General features: G+C 50.1%; 12 protein-coding genes across 12 annotated transcripts; 5 read left to right on the forward strand and 7 right to left on the reverse strand.

Moving 5' to 3' along the window:
• Nucleotides 1–125: 125 nt before the first annotated feature.
• AA0111_g9147 (Arginine biosynthesis bifunctional protein) lies at nt 126–1,520 on the reverse strand (the record flags this gene model as incomplete). Its single annotated transcript, XM_028655673.1, has 1 exon — nt 126–1,520. The coding sequence occupies one exon, from the start codon at nt 1,518–1,520 to the stop codon at nt 126–128; it is 1,395 nt and encodes a 464-aa protein (XP_028503180.1).
• Nucleotides 1,521–1,811: 291 nt separating this feature from the next.
• On the reverse strand, nt 1,812–2,198 carry AA0111_g9148 (hypothetical protein; the record flags this gene model as incomplete). Its single annotated transcript, XM_028655674.1, has 1 exon — nt 1,812–2,198. One exon carries the CDS (start codon nt 2,196–2,198, stop codon nt 1,812–1,814), a length of 387 nt encoding a protein of 128 aa, XP_028503184.1.
• Nucleotides 2,199–4,689: 2,491 nt separating this feature from the next.
• AA0111_g9149 (hypothetical protein) lies at nt 4,690–5,193 on the forward strand (the record flags this gene model as incomplete). The annotated part of the gene is made up of 1 exon (XM_028655675.1): nt 4,690–5,193. The coding sequence occupies one exon, from the start codon at nt 4,690–4,692 to the stop codon at nt 5,191–5,193; it is 504 nt and encodes a 167-aa protein (XP_028503185.1).
• Nucleotides 5,194–5,785: 592 nt separating this feature from the next.
• On the reverse strand, nt 5,786–6,145 carry AA0111_g9150 (hypothetical protein; the record flags this gene model as incomplete). Its single annotated transcript, XM_028655677.1, has 1 exon — nt 5,786–6,145. One exon carries the CDS (start codon nt 6,143–6,145, stop codon nt 5,786–5,788), a length of 360 nt encoding a protein of 119 aa, XP_028503282.1.
• Nucleotides 6,146–6,422: 277 nt separating this feature from the next.
• On the forward strand, nt 6,423–7,103 carry AA0111_g9151 (hypothetical protein; the record flags this gene model as incomplete). Its single annotated transcript, XM_028655678.1, has 5 exons — nt 6,423–6,465; nt 6,523–6,584; nt 6,725–6,871; nt 6,929–7,036; nt 7,092–7,103. The coding sequence occupies 5 exons, from the start codon at nt 6,423–6,425 to the stop codon at nt 7,101–7,103; spliced, it is 372 nt and encodes a 123-aa protein (XP_028503281.1).
• Nucleotides 7,104–7,256: 153 nt separating this feature from the next.
• On the reverse strand, nt 7,257–7,806 carry AA0111_g9152 (hypothetical protein; the record flags this gene model as incomplete). The annotated part of the gene is made up of 4 exons (XM_028655679.1): nt 7,257–7,378; nt 7,430–7,506; nt 7,558–7,649; nt 7,702–7,806. 4 exons carry the CDS (start codon nt 7,804–7,806, stop codon nt 7,257–7,259), a joined length of 396 nt encoding a protein of 131 aa, XP_028503280.1.
• A 310-nt stretch (nt 7,807–8,116) lies between these two features.
• Nucleotides 8,117–8,821, forward strand: AA0111_g9153 (Imidazoleglycerol-phosphate dehydratase; the record flags this gene model as incomplete). The annotated part of the gene is made up of 1 exon (XM_028655680.1): nt 8,117–8,821. The coding sequence occupies one exon, from the start codon at nt 8,117–8,119 to the stop codon at nt 8,819–8,821; it is 705 nt and encodes a 234-aa protein (XP_028503279.1).
• Nucleotides 8,822–11,873: 3,052 nt separating this feature from the next.
• AA0111_g9154 (hypothetical protein) lies at nt 11,874–13,475 on the forward strand (the record flags this gene model as incomplete). Its single annotated transcript, XM_028655681.1, has 1 exon — nt 11,874–13,475. One exon carries the CDS (start codon nt 11,874–11,876, stop codon nt 13,473–13,475), a length of 1,602 nt encoding a protein of 533 aa, XP_028503286.1.
• A 690-nt stretch (nt 13,476–14,165) lies between these two features.
• Nucleotides 14,166–14,573, forward strand: AA0111_g9155 (hypothetical protein; the record flags this gene model as incomplete). Its single annotated transcript, XM_028655682.1, has 1 exon — nt 14,166–14,573. The coding sequence occupies one exon, from the start codon at nt 14,166–14,168 to the stop codon at nt 14,571–14,573; it is 408 nt and encodes a 135-aa protein (XP_028503285.1).
• A 544-nt stretch (nt 14,574–15,117) lies between these two features.
• On the reverse strand, nt 15,118–16,530 carry AA0111_g9156 (AP-2 complex subunit mu; the record flags this gene model as incomplete). The annotated part of the gene is made up of 3 exons (XM_028655683.1): nt 15,118–15,124; nt 15,180–16,054; nt 16,102–16,530. 3 exons carry the CDS (start codon nt 16,528–16,530, stop codon nt 15,118–15,120), a joined length of 1,311 nt encoding a protein of 436 aa, XP_028503284.1.
• A 327-nt stretch (nt 16,531–16,857) lies between these two features.
• AA0111_g9157 (hypothetical protein) lies at nt 16,858–17,457 on the reverse strand (the record flags this gene model as incomplete). Its single annotated transcript, XM_028655684.1, has 1 exon — nt 16,858–17,457. One exon carries the CDS (start codon nt 17,455–17,457, stop codon nt 16,858–16,860), a length of 600 nt encoding a protein of 199 aa, XP_028503283.1.
• Nucleotides 17,458–18,405: 948 nt separating this feature from the next.
• On the reverse strand, nt 18,406–22,161 carry AA0111_g9158 (hypothetical protein; the record flags this gene model as incomplete). The annotated part of the gene is made up of 3 exons (XM_028655685.1): nt 18,406–21,028; nt 21,080–21,476; nt 21,525–22,161. 3 exons carry the CDS (start codon nt 22,159–22,161, stop codon nt 18,406–18,408), a joined length of 3,657 nt encoding a protein of 1,218 aa, XP_028503278.1.
• Between the last annotated feature and the right edge of the window lie 317 nt (nt 22,162–22,478).

A 22,478-nucleotide genomic window follows, 5' to 3' on the forward strand; every position in this document is an offset into this window, starting at 1 on the left:
AAAGACCTGTGTGGTCAAAGGCCTTGAGCTTAGATAGTCCTAACATGGAACATAATGCATGGTATGGAGAATTCAGCTGCAGTAATACGCCAATCGCTTCATCAAAATATCATGACTACATCTCCTCATGTCCGGTAGTCGCCGTTGATAGTGACGTACTCATGACTAAAGTCACATGTCCAGAAGACAGCTTCCTCTCCTTCCTTTTCGCTCAACCTAACCTTAATCTCCAAATCTTCTGCCTCTAGTATCTTGGCTGCCCTGTTCTCGTCGACTTGCTCTGGCTCACCCTTGACAAGCAGCTTCAACTCCTCACTGCCGTCTGTGGGTACAAAGCTTACGCTTGTCTCCTCAGGTACCACTGAATCAACACCCTCTGCGTAGCCTGTCGCACACAGAATACGGCCCCAGTTTGCATCCTTTCCATACAAGGCTGTCTTGACGAGTGGTGAGCGCGCGATGGTGGAAGCTACGCGGTGCGCGTCTTTGTAGGACGCAGCGTTTGTTACTTTGATGGTGACGAACTTTGTCGCACCTTCTCCATCTCTGACGACCAACTTGGCTAGGTCAATCGAAAAGTCTGTGAGAACCTTTTGGAAAGCTGCAAAGTCTGGAGAATCAGCGGAGTTGATAGGCTGGCCGCCCGCGGCACCGTTGGCTAAGATAGCTACTGTGTCGTTGGTGGATGTGTCACCGTCGATGGAAATGCTGTTGAAAGATTTTCCGATTGCAGAGACGAGTGCCTGACGGAGCAAGTAGGGGGCGACGGGTGCGTCTGTGCATATTATGCCTAGAAGAGTGGCCATGTTGGGATGGATCATGCCTGCGCCTTTAGTCATACCCGCGATGTGGTATTCTTGTTGAGTGCTTGGTAGCGTAAATGTCTTTGAGACGAGCTTGGGAAATGTGTCGGTCGTGCAAATTGCGCGTGCGGTGCCGAGCCAGTGTTCGTGTGTATCTCCTAGGTTGTAGTATGCAGTGGGTATCTTTGATGTGATCTTGTCAATGGGCAGACGTTGACCAATGACACCGGTACTCATAACGATGCTCCGGCTTCCTTTCAGGTCATCCTGCCCGTTCTTGTCTTGTATGAAGCACTTGTCAGTTTCTTTGCCCATGGATATAGCATCTTCGATGCCTCCACGTCCTGTCACCGCATTGGCGCAGCCCGAGTTTACTACGACAGCTCTGATTCCCTCGCCCTTCCTCTTCTTCAGCATATCCCTGCTGACGGTCACAGGAGCCGCTTGGAACTTATTTGTGGTGAAGACAGCAGCTCCTGCGCACGGTGTATCAGATGCGATCAGAGCAAGATCGTCGAAGCGGGTGTTCGACGCCTTGACACCAACATGTGCACTTCCAGCCTTGAAGCCCAGTGGATATGTGCCCGAGGTTGGGACATACTTCTTCTTCGCAGGGGGGATCACACCGTCACCTGGCGCAGCATATGTTCGTATCTGCGAGGTGAAAATGCACTTTGTACGGCTGAGGAGGCGAGGGTTGGGGCGTGTGAGGGACATGACTGGATGAAGCTGTCAGATGTGTTGTCTCTCGAGTCGCTGTTTGCGACAATTGCAAGGACGCAGAGACACTCTCGTGAAGATGATGCCTGACGGAGCCTCATGCGAGGACCAAACATACCTGGAGATGTTCTTGTACCCCTTGTATCTTTTGACTCACCCAATCGACGTCCTGCGCCCTATGAGTCTTGCGATTGAAGCTGCCCAAAAAGTTCCAGGATGCGACTTTCCGCCGTTATCGCTCCCCGCCGATCTCCACGCGAGCCAAGTCGAGTCAAGACCCTTGCGCGTCTAGAGCAACAACGCGCCCAGCGTCGAGCCCATCAAATAACAGACGAGAATCGCGTATCGCGTCATCACGACACGCTCCTTTTGCGCCAGATAGGGCGCGACAATGAAAAATATGGCTGCTGTGGGCAGACTGGCGGGGATCGACATGCGCAGGCCGCGAGCGAGTTGAGCCACCATGGCGTAGTATTGGCCGTCCAGAGCTATGGGCACGAGGCTGTCGCCGCTGTAGAGGACCACGACTTGGAAGACGGTAAGCAACAGAGTGGACACCAGCAGTGCGTATTCAACGCCTTCACGATGGCGTTGGTCGATCTTGTTCATGTAGGCATCGAGTGTGCGTTCGACGACAGGGAGGAGCGGCGTTTTCTCCGAAGTATAGGACATCATGATTGCTGACTATTGAATTGACGAGTATGAAGCACTTCGATTTATGAGGCCTCTATACATATTATATGCTATCTACGCGCTTGGGCGGTACAAACAATGTTAGATACCAATGTTGGTTGTCTTGGAATGCGCCATATGAAACAGGCGGACCCAGTTGTTTGACATGGCATCTTGGCCTCATACTCGGCCTCGGTCTTGTTTCGTCAGCCCTGCTCCTTTGAAATTATAGATGACGAATGACGAGAACCCAGCACAACTAAGTTCTTACGAGCTGTATTAATTAGTATTGCCAGGGCATCCGGAAAGCGCCAGCTAAGGAGCCATCTTGCGAGCATTTCCTTGTGCACATTAAGCAGCGTAGAATAGCGTAAACCTACATGTGCGACAAGGTTTTGGTATGTTTGACCCTATTAAAATAGGCTGGCAGCATGACATGCGGGTATAACTTGGCCAAAGAGCGGCTGTTTCGCCAACATTGCGTCACCGTGGTTGTGTCTTCCACGCGATATCTACCATTCGACATGTCCTCTGTGAAACGAGATATGTCTGCTTCGGTTCCCCCAGTGTCTCAAAATAGTCTGCCCTAGCAGCCTTGCCTACCACAGATACCACAAGTTCACCGAGCTCAGTGCAGAGGGTGAAGTCGTATATTCACCGACAGCGTTCGCCTGTTGAAGCTGTTTTCTGAGGTTCTTCTAAGTTCCCTACCGAATGCAGCAAGGCAAAGGCTATCGTGAAGCGCATAGTCGAACAAATCCTTATGAGCCGCGCAAACTTGATCCTCTGCTTCAGAAGTCCACTGTCCCTGTGTTTTGTAAAAGCTAATATTCTGTAGCCTGTGATGGGCCACCTCGATCACATAGGATATGTAGAACACACCTCGTAATCGACCAAGTTTGCATCCAGTCGAAGGTATGCTTGCTCCCTAGCATTTCATAACCTACGTTTCATTAAGGAATCTACGATGTGTTGTATTCTGCCAGGTAAAGGGTAGGGAGAGGGATCAAAGACCAAAGAATGGAACGATGTGTACCTGGGTATGTTCCTGGACAAACACTTCCGTGTCGCCCCAAGTGCGTACACATAACGCCGAAAATATGTCATCATCTCGGATATGTCGACTGCCAGAGGCCCTGTATCCTTTCAATATCTCGCAGATGCACACAGCATGTCAGCTCTTCATTTTCCCGTATGCAGGTGCGGCGAGAAACGTGGTCGAGAATGCATGTGCGTCGTTTCTGCGTTTCACCTATGGAAAACTGCCACGAGGAGATATCTTACCTTTGCACATCCTCCGGGTGGAAGATCCGCAGACAAAGACTACAAGGAGCATATGGCGTTCGAGAGACCATGCTCAGCCTCAGTCCTGTGGAGGGACGGATGGAAGGACGAACAAGGAGACGCTACAAGTAGCGTATCCCGTGCACCACGCTAACCCTTCCGAGAACCCCAACATCGGTGTTGAAGTTTAGGCTTTCCGATATCCTAGAGCATATAGTAATTTGATATCAATCAGCGTGTTAGTCGTGTTGATCTGATTCTATGGTGTCTGAGCAGATGAGAAGATGAGCGTGATGATGACATTTGTTCGATTGGGTTCTGGCTTTTGCGTGTGCGGAAGGAAGTCGGTACTTCACGATAATCTATGCGCGCAAAAGAAAGGCATGTCATGTTAATGCGAACGCAGGCGTTACCTAGGTACCGTAAGGAGAGAACAACACTTCTGATATCGTATAGGGTAGGATGCTCTGAGTGTGTGCCCCTCCTGCGTACTCACCTGGGTGGGAAAGAACAATGCAGCACTCATTGGCTCCAGTATGCAGCAATCGCTTCCGAAGGCTGTGTTGTAAGACTGTGTTTAACATTTGCGTTTCATCATTCGACCACCGGGGACCAAGCGGATTACGCAAATCGATAATAATCTAGTGGTCAGTGTGGTAGTCATCTTCGAAAGCACGGCTAGATAGTGCTTGACCGTGCTTCATTGTATTCTACAAAGGCGGCTTTGTCTGCTGGGTTTCATGTCCGCGTTCGATATGCGATGAAGGAGACACCTCATCGACATCCCTAATACACCACCAAAAGATCCTGGACATAGCATGGCCGTATCTTTTCCTGTCATTCATTACTATTCTTAAAATTTCCATTGCTTCGTTCTAGCGAAGATACATTGCCACCGAGCATGAACACTTTCCTTAATATACCTCATGTGCGGGCTCGCGCAGATACTACAGCACTAATAATTCCAACCCTCGACGCCAGCGTACCGAACGCACCACCGACTCGACCTTCAACGCAACCACGATCGGTAGCAAGGGCAGTCGCCATAGATTCAACCACATTGTCAGTCACATCAGCACGATCCGTACCACAAGCAGGAGGAATGTCTTCCGCAACAAAAATCGGTCTCGGAATGATACCCGTCATAATCGCCTCGTGCGCAATCTGCATCTTCGCCGTTTTCTGGTGCCGCAGACGAAAGGCGCGGAGAATGAGTCAAGATCTGGAATCACCACCTCCGGTCCCGGAGAAAGACTATGTCACACGCTTGCCATCACTAGACAGTGACCGGAGAGGAAGCAAGGTGTTCGACATGGCCGCATTCAGCACTCACATCTACGACGGTCGGCACAGAGAAGCGCAAGTTCTCGGTCAAAGCAGGGAGTTCGATCGATCGATAGATCAAAATCAAGACGATGATCTTGAGACGCTGAGGACACCGCCACGCAGCATAAAGGTGGAAAAGATTCGCTCTGGTCGAGACTCGCCCATTGATGGGTCAAGTCCGTTCCGACTAAAGCGAGGCGATACCCTCAGAAGAAGCTTGGGGTCTGAAATATCAGAACTCTGGCCGTCACCACCACCAACCGCGTGGGTAAGGCGGCAGGGTATCCTCGATTCATTGCCGTCATCGAGATTCGGTCGAGATATGAATAGGAGATCACAATGTAGCGCAGACTACAAGCGAAGGAGCGATGCAAGCTCAGTGTTTTAAGATCTTGGCAAGGCGTTTTGGTTAATAGGTGGTAGATGGGCGGAAATCAGGACTGCGATAGGTCTTCTCTTACGACTGGACGACTTTTGTAGTGGTTCACTATACCCCATAGGTTACAGGCGTCCAGGTTGGGGATACCTTCATTCACTCACTTTTCTCTGTAAACATGTTAACAATTGAATTATTATGTTCTGGCCAATAGACACACCCTATGCTTTGTTTTGACCATCCATCATGTTCTCAAATGTATCCATGTGTACGATCTCTCTGGCCTGTCCGATGCGGCATCTAGAGGTGTCGTGCCTGTGGATAAGTCCTTGCTCTAGTGTGAACGCATGTGTGCGTGTCTTTGCAGTCCTCCCATGCAGTGTCTGCAGAATATCGAGGGCGTCTTCGCCTTGGGTGAAAGTATGACTATCTTCGCACGTTCTCCTCATCATGGTGCTCAGTCACTGGAAGCGCATCCTCTGCAGCCGCAGTTTACGCATTGTATTTCCTGGTTCTCTTTGAGCTGATCCCTAGGGACACGGCAGATACAGGTCGATCGGAAATTTGTCTCTTTGGTCTGAATGCAGCGGGTGCAGCATAGCTATCACTGAGTTAGTTTGATTTGGGCTGGCAAGCTGCGTGGTGAGAGTTGTCCTACCTTCTCGTAGCCTTGCTTCTTCCACTTGGCAATCAACATGGCGTCCGCATATCCGTTCTTGAGCAGGTAGTCATATAGCTGCTTGGTGATAGCCTCCTTCTCGTAGTATAGGTCGTATATGTAGCGCGAGCGTTGGTGGGTGATCTGGAAGATGGGCCACGTCATTTCGTACTTCTTCTTGCCCTCATGCGATGCGTTCTCAGCATCCTTCATCTTGTTCTGGAACTCGAGGAGTGTGTCCTCGATGTCATCGAAGCCCTCTGGCGGGGCCTTGCGCGAGGCGCGTGCGGTGCGGACTGGAGGCATGGCTGGGCAGGCTGTGGAAGGTCGACCGTCACGGGTTTGGCGCGTGTGTCAGCTAGAGTAGCTTGTGTGGCAGTGGAAGCGGCCGAGCTTGCGATTTGCTGTAATGACGTTGTCGGTGAAGGTGATTTCGAGAAGGAAGCGATGGATATCTTCGCGACTTGCGCCGGGAGTAAAATCCGCGCTAACGTCAGGTCTTGGCACTCCACTCCACCCGCGAGCCGCATCGTCACTGCAACTCAAGCTGCGAGACGACTGGAAGCTCCGCAACACCGCTAAAATGGTCATCAACCCCACCTACCTCGCTCAGCGCACGCGCTCATGTTAGTCGAACACGCACACGGAACATTGGACGAGCACAAAGGCTAACACGGGCACAGCGGTCAACTGGACTGATGCGAAGAAGAGGGTCATTCACAGCTACCGGGACTGGCTGCGGTCGGTACGTTGCTTCCCGGTCCTTGAAACTTGACTAGGAAGAACGGGTCCTAGACACTGGACGTGTACCCGGAACAGCTGGAACGAGACGAAGGAACGCGTGAGATGCGGAGCCAGGAACCCGGACTGACTATGATTATGCAGGCTCCCGAGATCCAGACCATGTACTCGCTGAACATGCCAGTGTCTACACTTCGGACGAAAATGCGGCAGGAATTTGAGCGGCATCGATATGTGAATCAACTAAAGACGGTGGATGTACTGCTGTTCAACAGTCACCAGGAGTTCCAGGTACACCCTGACTCACTATGTTTGATATTCGGAGGGCATGTGCTAACAAACGCACAGGAGACGCTCAACTTCTGGAAGCAGCTGTCCCACGTTCTCAAGTACTTTCGTGCTGAGGAAGACCCCAAGGCCCGGCTACCAAACAACTTCATCAACGGCTTCTTGGAGGTACGTTCATGTTTGATTTGAACTCCGGGGCAGCTTGATACTAACATACGCATAGGGTCGCAACTGATTTGACTATTACTACCAGAGTCCAAGAACAACCAAGAACAAAATTCGGTGTATATAGCTGAAGTCAATACCATTTTCCTTTCCCTTCGCCGATGAACTATGCTACCCTTTAACGCCGGTAATGCAATGCTATCTTAACAACCGCGTCGCGGGCCTACTCCTCCATCTTGTTGACAAAGTCATCACGTGCAATGGTGAATTTCTGCTCGACGACATCACACATGTTCATGAGATCCTCCAACCCTTTCTCAAGCACAGTGTATACGCTGACGCCGTCTACTTGGTTGTTAGCTGAGCGTTCAGGACGATCTCGTTTGTATGACCTACCATATGTTTGGATGCGCAAGTTCATCTTGGCTTCCGAGGGATGCGGGATAGAATAACCGCAGAACTCGACGTCGGGGCTCGAAATATCATCAGCTATTTGTCAAGTTGCAACGACTTGTTCAACTTACTTCTTGTGAATGATGTATCGCAACGCGTTGCCTAGAGTATGATCCTCTCCATCAAACTGGAAAGACGCGGCGGTTTCCGTCGCGCCGGAAAGCTATAGCGAATTAGATATGGTGTACTTGAACACTGGTCTAGATCAAACGCACGACTCTGATCCTGTCGCGATCAACTGCTGGGTCGATCTCCTCGTTGTTCTCAGAGGTAGGATCTATGATTGGAACTTGGGTAGGTTCTTGTGTTGTGCCTGGCATTTTGTTCTTATTCCTTGCTCTTTATAGCCAGCTGGCGGTAGACGAGGGATAATGCGCTGAGAGTTGATTCTGATCCCAAGTTTGATCCTAAAGATGGGTCGTGACTTTGCGATATCAAAATTTTGGGGCGGACTTTGGTTCGGCGAATCGTTGGTTGGCCAGACTTTTTCAGCCCTATATCGCTTGGCAACATGACGTGGGGCGTGGGGAAGCCCGTCTGAGTCCGCCTCAACTTTTTATGTCTTCACTTTGCCATTGGTAAACCCGAAGCACCCAAAAACATACATACCCCTCAGACACCACCGCCAAAATGCCGCGCACCTGCTGCCTCAACCGCGATACCAACGAGACAAAGATCCAGGTCTCGATAAACCTCGATGGCGGCGACCTCTCCCCTTACGAGCACAGCGACTTCTGGGCCGCCTTCGACAAGGAGAATCTCAATGGCGAGGGTGAGAAGGTCGACAAGGACCATGCGACCCAGAAGTCGGCGTCTCAAGAAATCTCCGTCGACACGGGTATCGGCTTCCTCGACCACATGATTCACGCCATGGCCAAGCACGCTGGCTGGAGTCTGCGCATACGGTGCAAGGGCGACCTCCACATTGACGACCATCACACAAGCGAAGATACCTTTTTGGCCTTAGGTACGGCCTTCAAGAATGCGTTGCAGGGAAGCACGGGTCTTGCTCGCTTTGGACACGCGTACGCACCGCTCGACGAGGCACTGTCGCGAGCTGTCATCGACCTATCGAACAGGCCATACAGCATTATTGAATTGGGTCTCAAGAGGGAGAAGATTGGCGATTTGAGCTGTGAGATGATTCCCCATTGCCTGCAAAGCTTCGCGCAAGCATCTGGCACTACCCTCCACGTCGACTGCATACGCGGTGACAACGACCACCACAGGGCCGAGAGCGCTTTCAAGGCACTTGCAGTTGCTATCAGGCATGCGACAACCGTGGTAAAGCAGTGGGAGGGCGAGGTCCGCAGTACCAAGGGCGTACTCTACTAAACACCAATACAACTAGATTACATCAATCTAACTTACAGAATTGTACAGAGCATGGTTATTTTACCATAGAAGCTTATGTTCAATCGTTACAAAACATACCTTAATAGCCCGATGACTTATCTTCCGTACATCAGTTCATAGCCCTGAAAGTCCAGTGTCACAGCATGACAGGTATGTAAGGCAGTAATGACACGGACCGCCCAACATGATTTGCAGTGAGTACCTGCTGGCACCTACGTCACACAGCAAGGAGGAAGTCGGTGTTTCAAGAGTAATGTAGATATAGGAACATTGCGCAAGACGATACCCTAATCCATGCATAGTAAAGTTAGACCGAGTACGGCGTGAACACGCTAACTACATGCAGGCACGTAATTCGCCGAGTCTTCAATGTCTAATGAGTAATCATTTTGCTCGATGAGGCGGCTTAGCTAGACACCTCCGGTTAACCCCAGGGTCTTGGCGAAACAGAACTCCTCAAATAGTTACTGTAGATTTCACTGTAAGGCATCTACCCCACCCTCTAACTCCCAGTATGAGGCCAAAAAGAAAGAATGTGTGCCAGAATTGTAGAGCTAAAAAGCTTGCTGTAAGTCCTTGTCGTTGCTGTGCAGGTACGGGGTTGATCCGCTAACGATGTTTGAAGTGCGATGGCGCGCAACCAGAATGCTCTCAATGCGTGTTTAAACAAATCCGTTGCAGCGGATACAAACAAGAATTCGTATTCGTGGGTAACACCACTGTCAACACCAACGTTCGCACAGAATCAGCACAAAAGAAGAAGACCACGTTTGCCAGGTCCACGGTGGTTCTTGATACTCATACACTTCACGCTAAGAAGACTCAACAAAGCGCCTCACCTTCAGATACCACGGGACCAGTCCTCCCTGTTGAGGCGGGCATCGTTGAGAGTCAATCCTGTTATGACCTTGAAGACGACATACAATTCATCATGGAACAATTTGCACCCGCTGATCAACATACCTCTGGAGAACCTACTTTGTCGTATAATCAAATCTGCGGGGCATGGATTAATGTTCTTCCACTCATTGCCAAAAACAGAAGCAAAGATTACCCCCTAGTACCTGCAATTAGGGCGTTAGCCTCTGCGCTCCGCCGGCACTCCGATGTTGATGTCGATGGACAAGGGCGCCGGCCCCGGATAGTCGAGGTGTACTGCGAGTCGCTTAGGCATATGGGCAGAGCAATAGCAGAAGCGCGAGGCGCATCGAGCATCGAGCACATTACTGCGATCATGTGTTTAGCAGATACTGACGTATGTTTCCAATCCGCTGCATACTATTCGTCGTCTGGAGGCTAACGTAGTGGGAATGAAGATCATAGCCCCAGAGTTAAAGTCCGGTTGGATGACACATGTAAGAGCTGTTGGAGATATGTTAGAACGCCTAGGACCTACAGCCTTCAGCATTGGAACAATGCATACAATGTTTATTGGGTTTAGACCTCTGCTTGTAGGTTACAAACGATCCTTATAGGTGTGCTGAGCACAGGACTAATCATTTTGGGGGGGTTATCTAGCTATTGAGCTCGATACTCCACCGACATGGAACATTTCTTGCGCGAGAAGAATGGATCACTGAGCCGTTTCAAGGACAACCTGTGTCCATAATCCAGCAGCTTCTGAACAGAGCCTGCGGTCTTCCGGCACTATTGGAAAGATTCTGCGAGATCAATCACATATCGAGCCTTCCGGACCTTGTTACGGTTAACCAGCTTGAACAGGATTTTCACGCCGTCCTCTCCAGACTTCGGGAGTGGGAACAGACGTTCAAATCCCAAGTGTCGCATCCTTTGTTTTGGTCAAGGTCTGACCCCGAGACTTGGTCTTTACCAGGTGCGAATGCTCTCTGGTTTCCGAATATGATGACAGCAACTAGTCTCACGCATTATTGGGCTTTCGAGATTGTTGTGAGAACACATATCAGCGCTTTGCACCGGATTGCTTCTACAGCAAAGGGACATAATTCTCAAACCCACACAAATGTATACACGGAAGCTTCTGCGGAATACTCACTTCTAGTTCTGGCCGATATGATCTGTGACAGCACCTCATATCTCCTGCAGCCAGTATTCAAGTATCACGGACTCTGGTCTGCTTTCTTCACCCTTCCTACAGCTTTGCGCGTGTTCAGACAAGAGCAGGTTCTTAGTAGCAGCCGAGCCAGGCGCTCTCAACGGATAGCCAAACTGCTAGCTAGCAGAGATGTTTACTTCCCGGAAAACTACCTAGTTCAAAAGATTTCATAGTTATATAGCTTCATGCATGTATGTGCAACAATCCGTTATCCAGTGCTAGCGTGAAGCGACAATCAAGGTCTGTCCTCTGCATTGGGCATGATATACAAGACTTCAACTACCGTAGATGCAGAGGTTGAAGCGATGAGGAAGCCTGTCTATACTGAACGTTCGGCGCGATCGATCTTTGTTGACGTGCAAGTACCAGAAGGTCTTTGCGCATTAGTTCTTAACGTTGTTAAAGCTTGGCGGATTCGATCGCTGGTTCCGGACTAGCGCCAAAGTTGCTGTAGCAAGTGCCTACGTTTATCACCCGATGAAGGCTGCAAGGTATTACCACGCGGACCCTCAACTACTCTGACCTGATGGCTGGTCTGACCGAATCTACATTACGGAGGTATGCAAACAAAGAACGCTTGTGTAATTACTTTCACTCTCATTGGTCTTGCCCTTGACACGGTACCTTGAATCCTACGATTTTGATGTCTGGAAATGGATATGGGGGCGTTTGCGCGTGGGTGAGCCTATACAACTCCATACCGCCTAGGTTTCCGCGGACTCCGAACTGTGATAGCCACGTAATGGTTCTAGGGTATGGAGATTCACAGCAGTCGGACTAACCTAAGTCCAAGGTTCTCCTGATGAGCGTAGGTATTCGCTCACGAGTATATAAGTCCTTTTAGAGTCACAAAGAGGAAGATCCGATACTTCATCACATTGAGAATTCCCTCCTCCTGCTATTTGTCCATAAACATTTCAAATCCATTCTAGCCTGTACCGCCTCTTCCTCGAAAAGATGACTACCCCGCGCCCCATCAAAGGAGCTGAAAGTTTGCCATCGCAGTGGGCATTCACGGAAGATTTGGCTGGTTTCGATATCCCGATCCGCTTGGAGGGAGAGATTGGGGACGTCATGGTGCGCGGAACGATTCCCAAGAGTATTGATGGAACGTTCTATCGTGTCTGTCAGGATCTCGCTACTCCGGCTCCAAAAGGATTGAGTCCCATTGGCGGCAACGGATCTGTTACAGCTTTCCGAATCCATAATGGTCATGTCGACTTCAAAGTCCGTTATGTTCACAACGATCGGTACAAGATCGAGAGGAACGCGAAGAAGACTCTCTGGTCAGATATCATAAACGAACCGCTGAGTCAACAACACCCGTGTATCAGTGCTGTGCTAGGCGCTACTAGCAACACAAACATAATTCACTGGGCTGGAAGACTGCTTGCGCTTGTAGAAATACACCCAGCGTATAGTATGGATCCCGACACGCTTGAGACAACCGGAGAGGATCCCTTTGGCGACCAAATTACCACCACTAGTTTCACGGCACATCCACACGTCGACCCGCATGTCGATGAGCTCGTCACGTACAGCCTTGACTTCATGAAAAAGGAAATCATTTCTTATTCTATCGATCGTCAGGGCACCGTTAAGAATGAGCACTTGTTCAAGCAGTCCCATTTCGGTACTGTTCATGACATGGCTATCACAGATAATTGGAACGTCTTCTGCCAATGGCCGACCCTCCCCAATCCCAGCAAAGAGCCAGGTGCTTCTCCTATCATATGGGACACTGAGCGGCCTGCTATGTTCATAGTAACTCCACGACGTCCGGAGTCGCCTTTGGAGGGTTCAGGATGGGCGCCATACGAAAGTCGCATCTACACTCATCCTTACAATTCCGAGATATTGCACACGGCGGGAGCCTGGGAAGAGGATGGGAAGATCTTTTTCGAAGGCGTTTGGCCCCATCATGGACACTTTCCGTTTTGGCAACAGACGAACGGGAAACCGGTGGCGAAAACCGAGCTGTGCGATCTGGTTAGGCTCGAGATCGATCCGAGCAAGCCTACAAACTCTTCCATCCCTGATCCTGTTGTCCTCGTTGACATTCCAAACGAGTTTTGCCGAATTGACGAACGCTACCAATGCAGGAAGTATGACAAGATCTTCATGAACGTATTTCACTCCGAGGATGGAAGTCTGGACCTGTTTGAGAACAAGCATATTTACCAAGGACTCAATGCTACCGCAATGCTCACCAAGAGCACGGGGGAGCTTAAGATCTACTCTCCCGGGCCGCAATGCCGTTGTCAAGAACCCGTCCACATTCCGCGCTCTGACGATGCCCCTGAAGGCGATGGATACATCATCTTCGCTGTCGATCGTCTTGATGTCAATCTCACCAATGTTGTCATTCTCGATACCGCGGGTGATTTCCAGACCCCGGTAGCAGTTATTGAGCTGCCAATGCGCATGCGAGCTCAGATTCATGGCAATTGGGTTGACGCAAGAGAACTGAGTGGTAAACCTCTGGTGGCTCCTCCGCCACTGACCCATATGAACTGGCACCGTGTCAAGCCGAACCGTGGAATTCCTGTTAATGCATGATTGGTCGGTAGCAATGTTGCAGGGAGTGTGATATCGCCTCTCGTCTCTACATCTGTATTTATTTTTCAACTATGCTGCAATAATAATGGTGGTCGTTCAAAATGGATCATAAATCTTCTCTTTTGGTTGCAATGAAGAAAAGTGCTTAGCCAGCCACCATGTTCAGTCTTCGCGAACAACAGTGTCTAAACCCAATGCAAAAGTCCAGACTGTCTGAAATGGTGCCAAGATCTTGGTGTTTTCCATGCGTCATGCGCGATTTTAGTGCTCGTAGTCGTGAGCGACCAGGCGTCCGAGAAGCTCAAGATTATGCATTTCTAAGCAGCAAGTAAGTCCAAGGTGTTTGTTGGCCAGTATCGTTTGTAAATACAGAGACCGGCTCGGATCGCGGAGGAGTCGGAGAAAACGGAGAAGAAGAAAGTAGCACCGAGAAACAAGGTTCTTGCCAACGGTAAACTAGCATAATATAGCAGAGTAGCCAGATCAAGACATGCTCGATCAGCGACTGCCAATCCTTGATTTATAATCGCCAATCGTCCGTTTACTTTTAGGCCATATAAACAGTATATTAACATAGCCTTACCCATGTTTGACTACCAAAGCTACACAGTCCTACACTTTCACGTCTTTCCAAGTTCTCTTCCCAACTCCAATCAAGCTACGATTCCTTCAAAAAAAACGCATCTCATAATGTCCTTTCCCAACAACTTGTTAAGCCAGTCAACATGGCGTCAAGTAGGACTCGGTCTCACGACGATGATCTTTAGCCTTGGAACCTTGGCCATTGTCTCGCCAACTACCGCCTCGAAGGGCCTCGGTGTCGTTCCTACCTCACCAGAAGGCTATGAAATCAACGAGAAGTCAATGGTTTTTCTTGGTATCCGTGACGTAGCCGCAGCTTTGACGTTGTTCTGGTTCTATAGCGAACGCAAGACCAAAGAGATGGGTGCTTTGACGATGGCTTGGGTTCTGGTATGTGTTGCCGATGCCTGGGTTGCAGCATGGGGCCCAAACGGATTCGACAATGGGGTTTGGGGACTTTGCGGCGCTGGTCTTGCGATGTCTTTTATCGGAGCAGGATTGTTTCAGTCCCAATGACAGGATTTCAGAGCACTTTAGGTAGATAGCCCTTACGGAACAGGAAATCTTCTCATGACATTAGCTCACTTCTTAATGGAACGACATTCTCGTGATACTACTACACTTAAAAGTAAAGATGAGAAGACTTAGCGACATGTTGCGATTTCCCATATCTGCTTCCAAGACAGCCCCAAAGCAACGCGCAACGTATTGACATATCAATATTCTCCCGATTCTCTAGTTACTTCAATGTTCAGTGTTTGTAGTAAGCGTGGAATACATCCATATAGGTTCAATGTTACAAGCAGTCCAAAAAGGGAGAGACATCATGCGATGCGATGCAATGCGATGCATGGCGATACTGCGTGCTGCAAGCAAGACTGTGTGGAGCGGGCCGAGCAGTCGGCCCTAGGATATGTTGTCCAAGACAAGCGCATGAGGAGATTCTGGAGAAACCGATGAGGTACTTTCATTGCGTTCAAGGATATCTTTAATGGCTCCATGGCGCCTGCAATGCAACAACACTTGTGTAAATCCAAGCTAATATACAGAACAATAATGCTCAAAACCTGAACCATCAATGTAAGACGAATGCAACCAGGTCTAGGGGGGAAAGAAACATACCTTATCTCATAATTACCCGCTCTCGTCATGTAGCGCACCCACTTTACACTGCTGTAGTTGCTCTTCTCGAATACCTTCAAGTATCGGACAAGTAATCCGGAACTCGTGAACATCAGCAACGAGAAGCTCAAACTAAGCGGCGGCCGTGACCAAGCCTTCTGATTGGTCATGCTCGTTAAGCTGGCCTCGGCGCTAAGAACGAATTCGCTTTGCCCGGTGAATCTTGGGATCTTCCAGACAATGTTGTTATGTTCCGGCTCGTACTTGGCCTTGCCCTGTGATGTACGCTCGGTGATACGCGCAGTGTTGAGGGGTGTTGGTATCCGCACGACGACGTTTGTTGCAAAGAGTTTGGAGCCATAGTTGGCACGGATGGCGATGCTGTATTCAACCTTGGTCTTGCCAACCTCATTGACAATGGCATGCACCTTGAAAGGCAGGTTGACGTTCTCAGTCGCTCGGTAGCGCATGAGCTCGAATTCGCCGTCGGGCGGCACGAAGGATATTATCCTGTCCGCATCGAACTTGCCCAGCTTGACACATTGGTGGAACTGACAGTCTTCCAATGTAACGCTTCCCGCCGCTGCCCTGGTAGCCTTCGCGCCTGCTTTGTTACCCGATGGCTGTTGGAGGTGATCTTCGCCCAGCGTCAGGCGGTCGTTGAGGCCGAACTTGCACTCGGGTGTGCCTGAGAGATATGCGCGCATTATGATCTGCCCGTTCACGTCGGCTCGCAGTACTGTTCCCGTGGCGGACATGAGTAGGTTGACATCCTCGATGACATCGACGAAGGCTTCGTTTTTGCGGTACTTGATGTCGGCTCGTCGCCAGGAGAGAGCGCCGGTGGCCTGCATTGTGATCTTTGACGAGTCCTCCTGTAGTTCTGTCAGCTGTTGCTCCAGCCGCGTCGGACGTAACCTACCATAGCCCTTTCTGATTTGACACCCTCGGTCGTGATGTACATCTTCAGCGTGTCTGTCTCGGTATTCTGCGGGTATCCAAAGTCGAGAATCTCGTCTAGCAACTCATAGACCAGTACGAAGTTGTTCTTTACGGCCTCCTCGTCAAACTTGCCGAAGTATGCCTTTCCCAGTCCCACCAGACGGTACAGAAACTCAAAGACCAGTGCTGCATTGGCATTGCTCTTCGTCACCGCGACCAGATATATGTTCTCGTGTTTGACATGGCTGAAGGTGGTGGAGCCAAGGGTGAGGATGGGCGAGCGGACTTGGGCGTTGGAAATGACCTGGATTCGGAACACATCGGCAAGGCGTGGGCGGCAGTCGTTACGGAAGGCGCGAAAGATGAGGTTCTCACCTTTCTGGTTGAAGATAAGGATTCCGGAAAGCATGGCGGCGACGTGCGAGGGGACAGCGGACGTCGGCAGGGAATTGGCTGCTTCGGCGTGTTGATGCTTGGAGCTCCACCCGCGACGCCGCGGGATTGAGCTCGGACCATATTCGCTTATGGTAATTAGGGGTCTCAGGGACCGCCTACGTCTTCGTCACGTTGTTCAGACGACATTCAAGTTTTCACCACAACGGTATACTTCATCTTAACATCGGTTCAATTCGAATTAGCACTCTAGGCTGCGAATAGCTACTAAACTGAACATGATCTACTTAAGTTATACTAAGCAAAGCTTATCACATTTCTGTCAGTTGTTGGCGTTATCTGACTATGTTTTCAACGTTACAAGCTCTTGGGGATTTAGCTCTGCCATCAAAGCAGTGTATCGCTCTGCTGTAAGGCTCCTCTTGATATCCTCCATTTGTACACCGATTTCATGGCGTTTTCGATACAAAGTTGCGTACTCATCTTCTAGCGTGGTGAAACGACTAAGAGCAGATGTGCTGCGCTGACTCGGTACTGGACCCGACGAGTTCGATACCCCCTCCTTCAAACTCGATTCTCGGTATCCAAATCTCCCATCAAATCGATCTGTCGAACCCAGCTGCGGATGGAAATAAGCTCTAGGCTTCTGCGTATGTGAGCTCATGGTTTCAGTTGGGTAATTACAGTAGTAAGGTGACTGCGTCGGTGGAAAGGGTGGAGCGCCGTAAACCTTAGAATCCGGAGGAGTAGCTGTATGACCTTGAGGTTGGGGTTCACGTATGCTGCGGGGAGCTCTGTAGTACGACAACTGGGGAGGAGATGGGTTGCGGTCAGCTCCTGCTAGACCATATTGTGGTTTCACACTTTGCGGGTTTTGGATAGGGTCAACATGGTCACGGTTCTCTCGCCGAGATGGCCGCTCGTTATCAGAGTTGCCTGCCATGGTCTGGGTTTGTCGTTCGGTGAGATCCAGGTGTGTAGAGCGAGGCTGAGGTGGTAAGATATTGACAACAGCGGCAGGGGCCGTCGCAGCGATGGAGCCAGCACGGTCCTACTTCCGTAAAGCTTTCACTGCTTTAGCTTGCTTGATATCCATGAGATCATTGCAGGCAGCACGTAAATGCCTCTGCCACCCTTCACTGAACTTGCAGTCGGGATTTTCGTGGTAAATATTCGCCTCGAAACCGAATTGAAGAGCGCACTTCAGGATCAAGTTGTGGGTTGTCTTGGCTTTCCGCTTTAATCAACAGGAAAGCGACATCAGTTTCTCCCCCGAGATTTCTGATATCGACGGAAGACCAGTGTCCTTTCGTGGTGTCGCCGTTACAGATCTCCAATCTGAATGGCGCGTTCTTCCTTGTTTTTTATACCTATGAAAACGTATACGAAGGCTGGGCCCCGTCGTTTTTTCGGTCGATGCCCTATTTCGTTTTCCGATATATACTTCAGCATGAACTCCATGGCTATCATTTTCTTTTTGAGGGGGATGTCTGTGAGGCGGCGAGAAGCACCTCTTTGTCTCATGATTCGAGACATTGCTATCTTTCTTTGACTTGATGAGTGCGTTCCTGAGCCGCCGGAGATCATATGGCGAAGTTTTGGGAGTTGTTACATTGCTGCTGTCGCACTCGTCGCACTCATCGCTCAGGTTATTGACGTTTACCAACTCGTGCGTATCAAGACCGACAAGCTCACGACATAGCTTGCGACAACTTTGTTAAATACGTCTTGCAACTCTCCCTATGTTTCACGCTTACCTATGCGTGACAATCGATATCAAACGACAATTGTGCACGTGAGAGGGAGTTGGTCATTAAGTCTAAAGGTTATCATAACATCTACAGCCTTGCAACAGCGGTAAAATACGCGTTTCAACACCCGAACATGCTTCTTATGCGGAGCTGAGAGCTTCTAATAGTCCAGAAGCCTCTTCCACGACTTCTGTAACACTCTTTGCAGCATCTACAGGCAGCACATCCGTCTCTGATACATCAGCAACCTCCCAAATAGCAAGCTGGCTCTCCACCATATCCTCCTTCATGTAATGATCACTCCTCTCTTGCATTCGTCGCACCATCTCTTCCTGATCAACTTGTAAACCCACAAAGACAACTCGTACTTGATCATTCATCAGAGCGCGGAACTGGTCGCGATATGACTTCTTCAGGGCTGAGCAGGATAGAAAGACACACTCATAATCTTCATTGGTGATAATATCCAGCGCGCGCTGCCCGAGACGAGCGATCCATGGAGCACGGGTGAGGTCATCGAGGGGTGTGCCGGCAGCCATCGATGCAATAGCATCTTCAGTGTGGAGCTCGTCACCTTCGATAAAAGGTACTTTGAAGCGGGCGCTGAGATGTTGTCCAATGGTGCTTTTGCCGCTGCCACAAGGCCCGGCGACTACAACGACCTGCTTGGTTGGTTTCCTCGCAACTCCAGGAGTATGTGATTGCCAAGCAGCAGCTTGGAACTGTTTGACAAACGTCTTTACAAACAGCGGATCTAGCACAGGTGCTTCATCGAGTGAAGGAGAGAAAGTCCTGGCCACGCTGGTCTCATATGTACGGGAAGGGCCGAAAGTATCCTTGTCGTATTTGGACGCAAAGAAGTCAGCCAGTTTGATGGGTGGGTTCGCCACAGCGTCCTGACTTGACTCACGAAGCCTGCGCACCCACTCTTTGGGTTCAACCTCATCGAACTGGAGGCCAGCTTCTCGGAGGGCGGGAAGTAGATCATCGGTCCAGGAAAAGCTCTTCGCGTTGGTCACATTCGCCACCACAGAGCCGGCGTCGCTGAGTGAGATCTCTGTCACGGCTTTCGCGATAACGTCAACAGGTGTCCAACTCGGCGATTCTTGGAGTCGGGGTAGCGCGCCAACAGTAAGTGCAGACTGTATCATAAGAGGTATGGCTTCAGTCGCGTTCCACACGCCATGTACGGTGTCCGCAACGATCTGACCGACGCGCAGAACACGCGCTCGAACACCAGTCTTTTTCGCCGCGGCCAAGCATAGGTGCTCTGCAACACATTTGCTCTGAGCGTATCCCATTCCTTGAGCCCAGTTAAGCTCCGCTAGCTTCTCGGGTGTGTGCAAATCAGGGCATCGTGCGACAGTGCTGACAGAAGAACAGAAGTCGAAGGATGCAGGCTTGATGGACGATGTAGCAAGACATAGGTCGATTAGATGTCGCACTCCAGCAATGCAGTCCTTCTCGAATGACATCAAGCTCTTGTTAAAGTTGACGCTCCATGCGCAATGAATGACACTAGCAAGACCTGAGGCTACGCGTGCATAAGTTGTGTCGTCTAGGCCGAGATGGGGTTCAGATAGATCAGAAGGTATAGCTTGGATTTTCCTGCGTGCAGAAAGTGGTAGGGTATGATATACTTTCCGCTGAATGAGGGATTTTTGGACCCGATGAGCTGCTGCCTTGTAGTCTGTGGCGCGTACAAGGCAGTAAACCTTGTCGATATCCGAACGTTTGACCAGCTGTACAAGAACATGAGCGCCTAGCGAGCCGGTCGCACCAGTAAGCACAGTCTGTCTTCTATCAACCAGCTCGAACTTGGTATATTGCGTGATAAGGTCTTGCATCTGTGCGGCGGCTGACACAACCTCAACTTCTTGCCCGGTCTGTAGTCTGTAGAGATGTGTGGCGAGAGATGAGATAGACGGATGCTCAAATACTACGTTTTGGCCAAGCTTGTTGGAACCAATATCGACAGTCTTGAGGATGTCCATCCGTATCTGAATCGATTGTAATGAATCCAGTCCCAGCGAGAAGAGATCTGTGGTACACTCGATGTCGCTTGCCTGCGGCAAGTGTTTGGCCAGGATCGTACGCAAGTGGTTTTCCATCTTCAGAAGAGTGAATGTCTTCAAATCACCGCCAGATGATGCAGCCACATCATATACGTTGTCAATCTCGGTAGCAAACGTTTTGTAAAATGCTTGCCTAATCACACTGCCTTTGTCCGTGCGTGGAAACTGACAACCATATGGCAAAACTTGAATCATATCCCTGGAGATCCTTGCGTATGCTTCCGCTGTTTGGTTCGCAGCTTCAATGACGGGCCATATCTCATCGATGACCCTTGCAGACGACATGCCTTCAATTGCTGGGACCACAAGGATGCCAAGGTATGGTCGACCTGAACCAAAGACAACCGTCTCCGTCACGGCTCGATGCGAACGGATTGTTCCTTCCATCATGACCGGGTTGAACTTCTCGCCGTTCACCAGGACGATTGTATCGTCCAGGCGCGCAATGTATTTCCAGGCCTTATCAATCGTGGGGTGAGGTTCAAATAGATCTTTCGTGGCGTAACTACCGTCTGGTAGATTGGAGGCAACCTTTGCTGGCCAACCTGGCAAGACTGTGCATTCGTAGAGGTTCGGTCCGCGTGGTACCCACCGAAGATACGGAGATAGCTTCGGTGACTCACGAACATAATTCCACACCTTGTCGTCGGCAGGTCGGAAGGATGTCATGAGCTGGCCGACTTCAGTACTAATTATCGTAAGCCTGGGTATGTTGTAAAAGGTGAAAGAAGAAACTTACGCTCCATAATGGCCGACAAGATTGACTCCGCTGTTCACCAGTAGATTGCCCAGAGTGTCTGGACAAGCACTTCCTCCGTACATGACAATCTTGAGTTGTCTCAATAGCTCGATTCCCTCATCCGATTCGGAAAGAAGCTTGAGAGCATATGGCACGCCGTAAAAGATCTCGAATGTGTGCTGCCTCAAGATCGTGGACAGATAAGACTGAGTCAGGGGTAGATCGGCGTTGTAGATATGGATGGATTTGCCACTGTATATCGCACGAAAGAAGTTGCAGATTCCGTGATTGTGGTATAAGGGAAGAGTGATGAAGGCTTTCATATCCATGCTGATGGCATAGTTGGCGATTGCACTCTTCTGTGTCTGATAGATTGGCTTCGGTAGCCCAGTGGAGCCTTTCCTAGCGTCAGCTCAGGTGCCATAGACGGGTAAATACAACGTACCACTAGAGTGTATTATGTAGATATTATTCGAAGTTTCAACCGCGTGATCCAGCTGATAGTCAAGACGGGTATCCGCATGGACTTCGATAGGAAAGTTGTAGGTGCTGAATCCTGCAATCTCGCCGATGTGCAACGTCGGGATATTTGTCTGTGCGTCGGCTGCAGACTGCGCAAACCGGGAGTCTGCTAACAAATATGTAGCACCAGTTGTTGTAACAAGAGAATCAATGGCGGCTTGGGATATTCGCGTTGAAAGAAACAGCACAGTGTGTCCGAGCTTGGTAAGCGCAAGCATTGTCACGATGTAGTCCAAATTACTTGGCCCTAGCACCGCGACCGTGGTAGGCTTCTCTGCAGAGCTGGATCGTGTGGGGATGAAAGCCTGATAGTGTCTGGCTACTCGGTAGGCGAACACGTCTAACTGTTGCATTGTATAGTCTACAAAGTCAACTCCAGAGCGCGGATACGCCACAATGGTGACATGGGGATCGCGCCGCGCACGATGTCGCACAAGCGCGTCGACAGTTTGTATTGAGGACTCTTCAGGTTGGGGAAAGTCATGGCGCAGAGGTTTGGATGTAGACAGTGGTGTCGACTGCCCTAGGGGTGCAGCGATAGCGATCTGAGCTGGCGCCATGGCTGTAGTGGCTTGTGACAATGAGTACTTCGAGGAAAGACGAAGAAGTGGCTGTGGTTTCAAGAGCAGACATGATGAGGGCTGTTGTATTAGTATTCGCCGACTCGTTTCGCGCGGCTGCTTTCCCCAGCTTCAACCTCGAACGTCGGGACGATGTGGAGACTTGCATTGCATATCACGTCGGATCGGATTCGCTTCTGATTCGTGCGGCGAACTTCGTTGGCTTTCGGTAGCATCGATGATTCGTTGCCGATCAAGAGCCGGAGCAGAAACCGGCCTTGGTGCAAAACTACTTTCCCCGCAACTAGCTTTCTCCA

Source organism: Alternaria arborescens, assembly GCF_004154835.1.
Source record: "Alternaria arborescens strain FERA 675 chromosome Unknown contig_25, whole genome shotgun sequence".
NCBI lineage: Eukaryota > Fungi > Ascomycota > Dothideomycetes > Pleosporales > Pleosporaceae > Alternaria > Alternaria arborescens.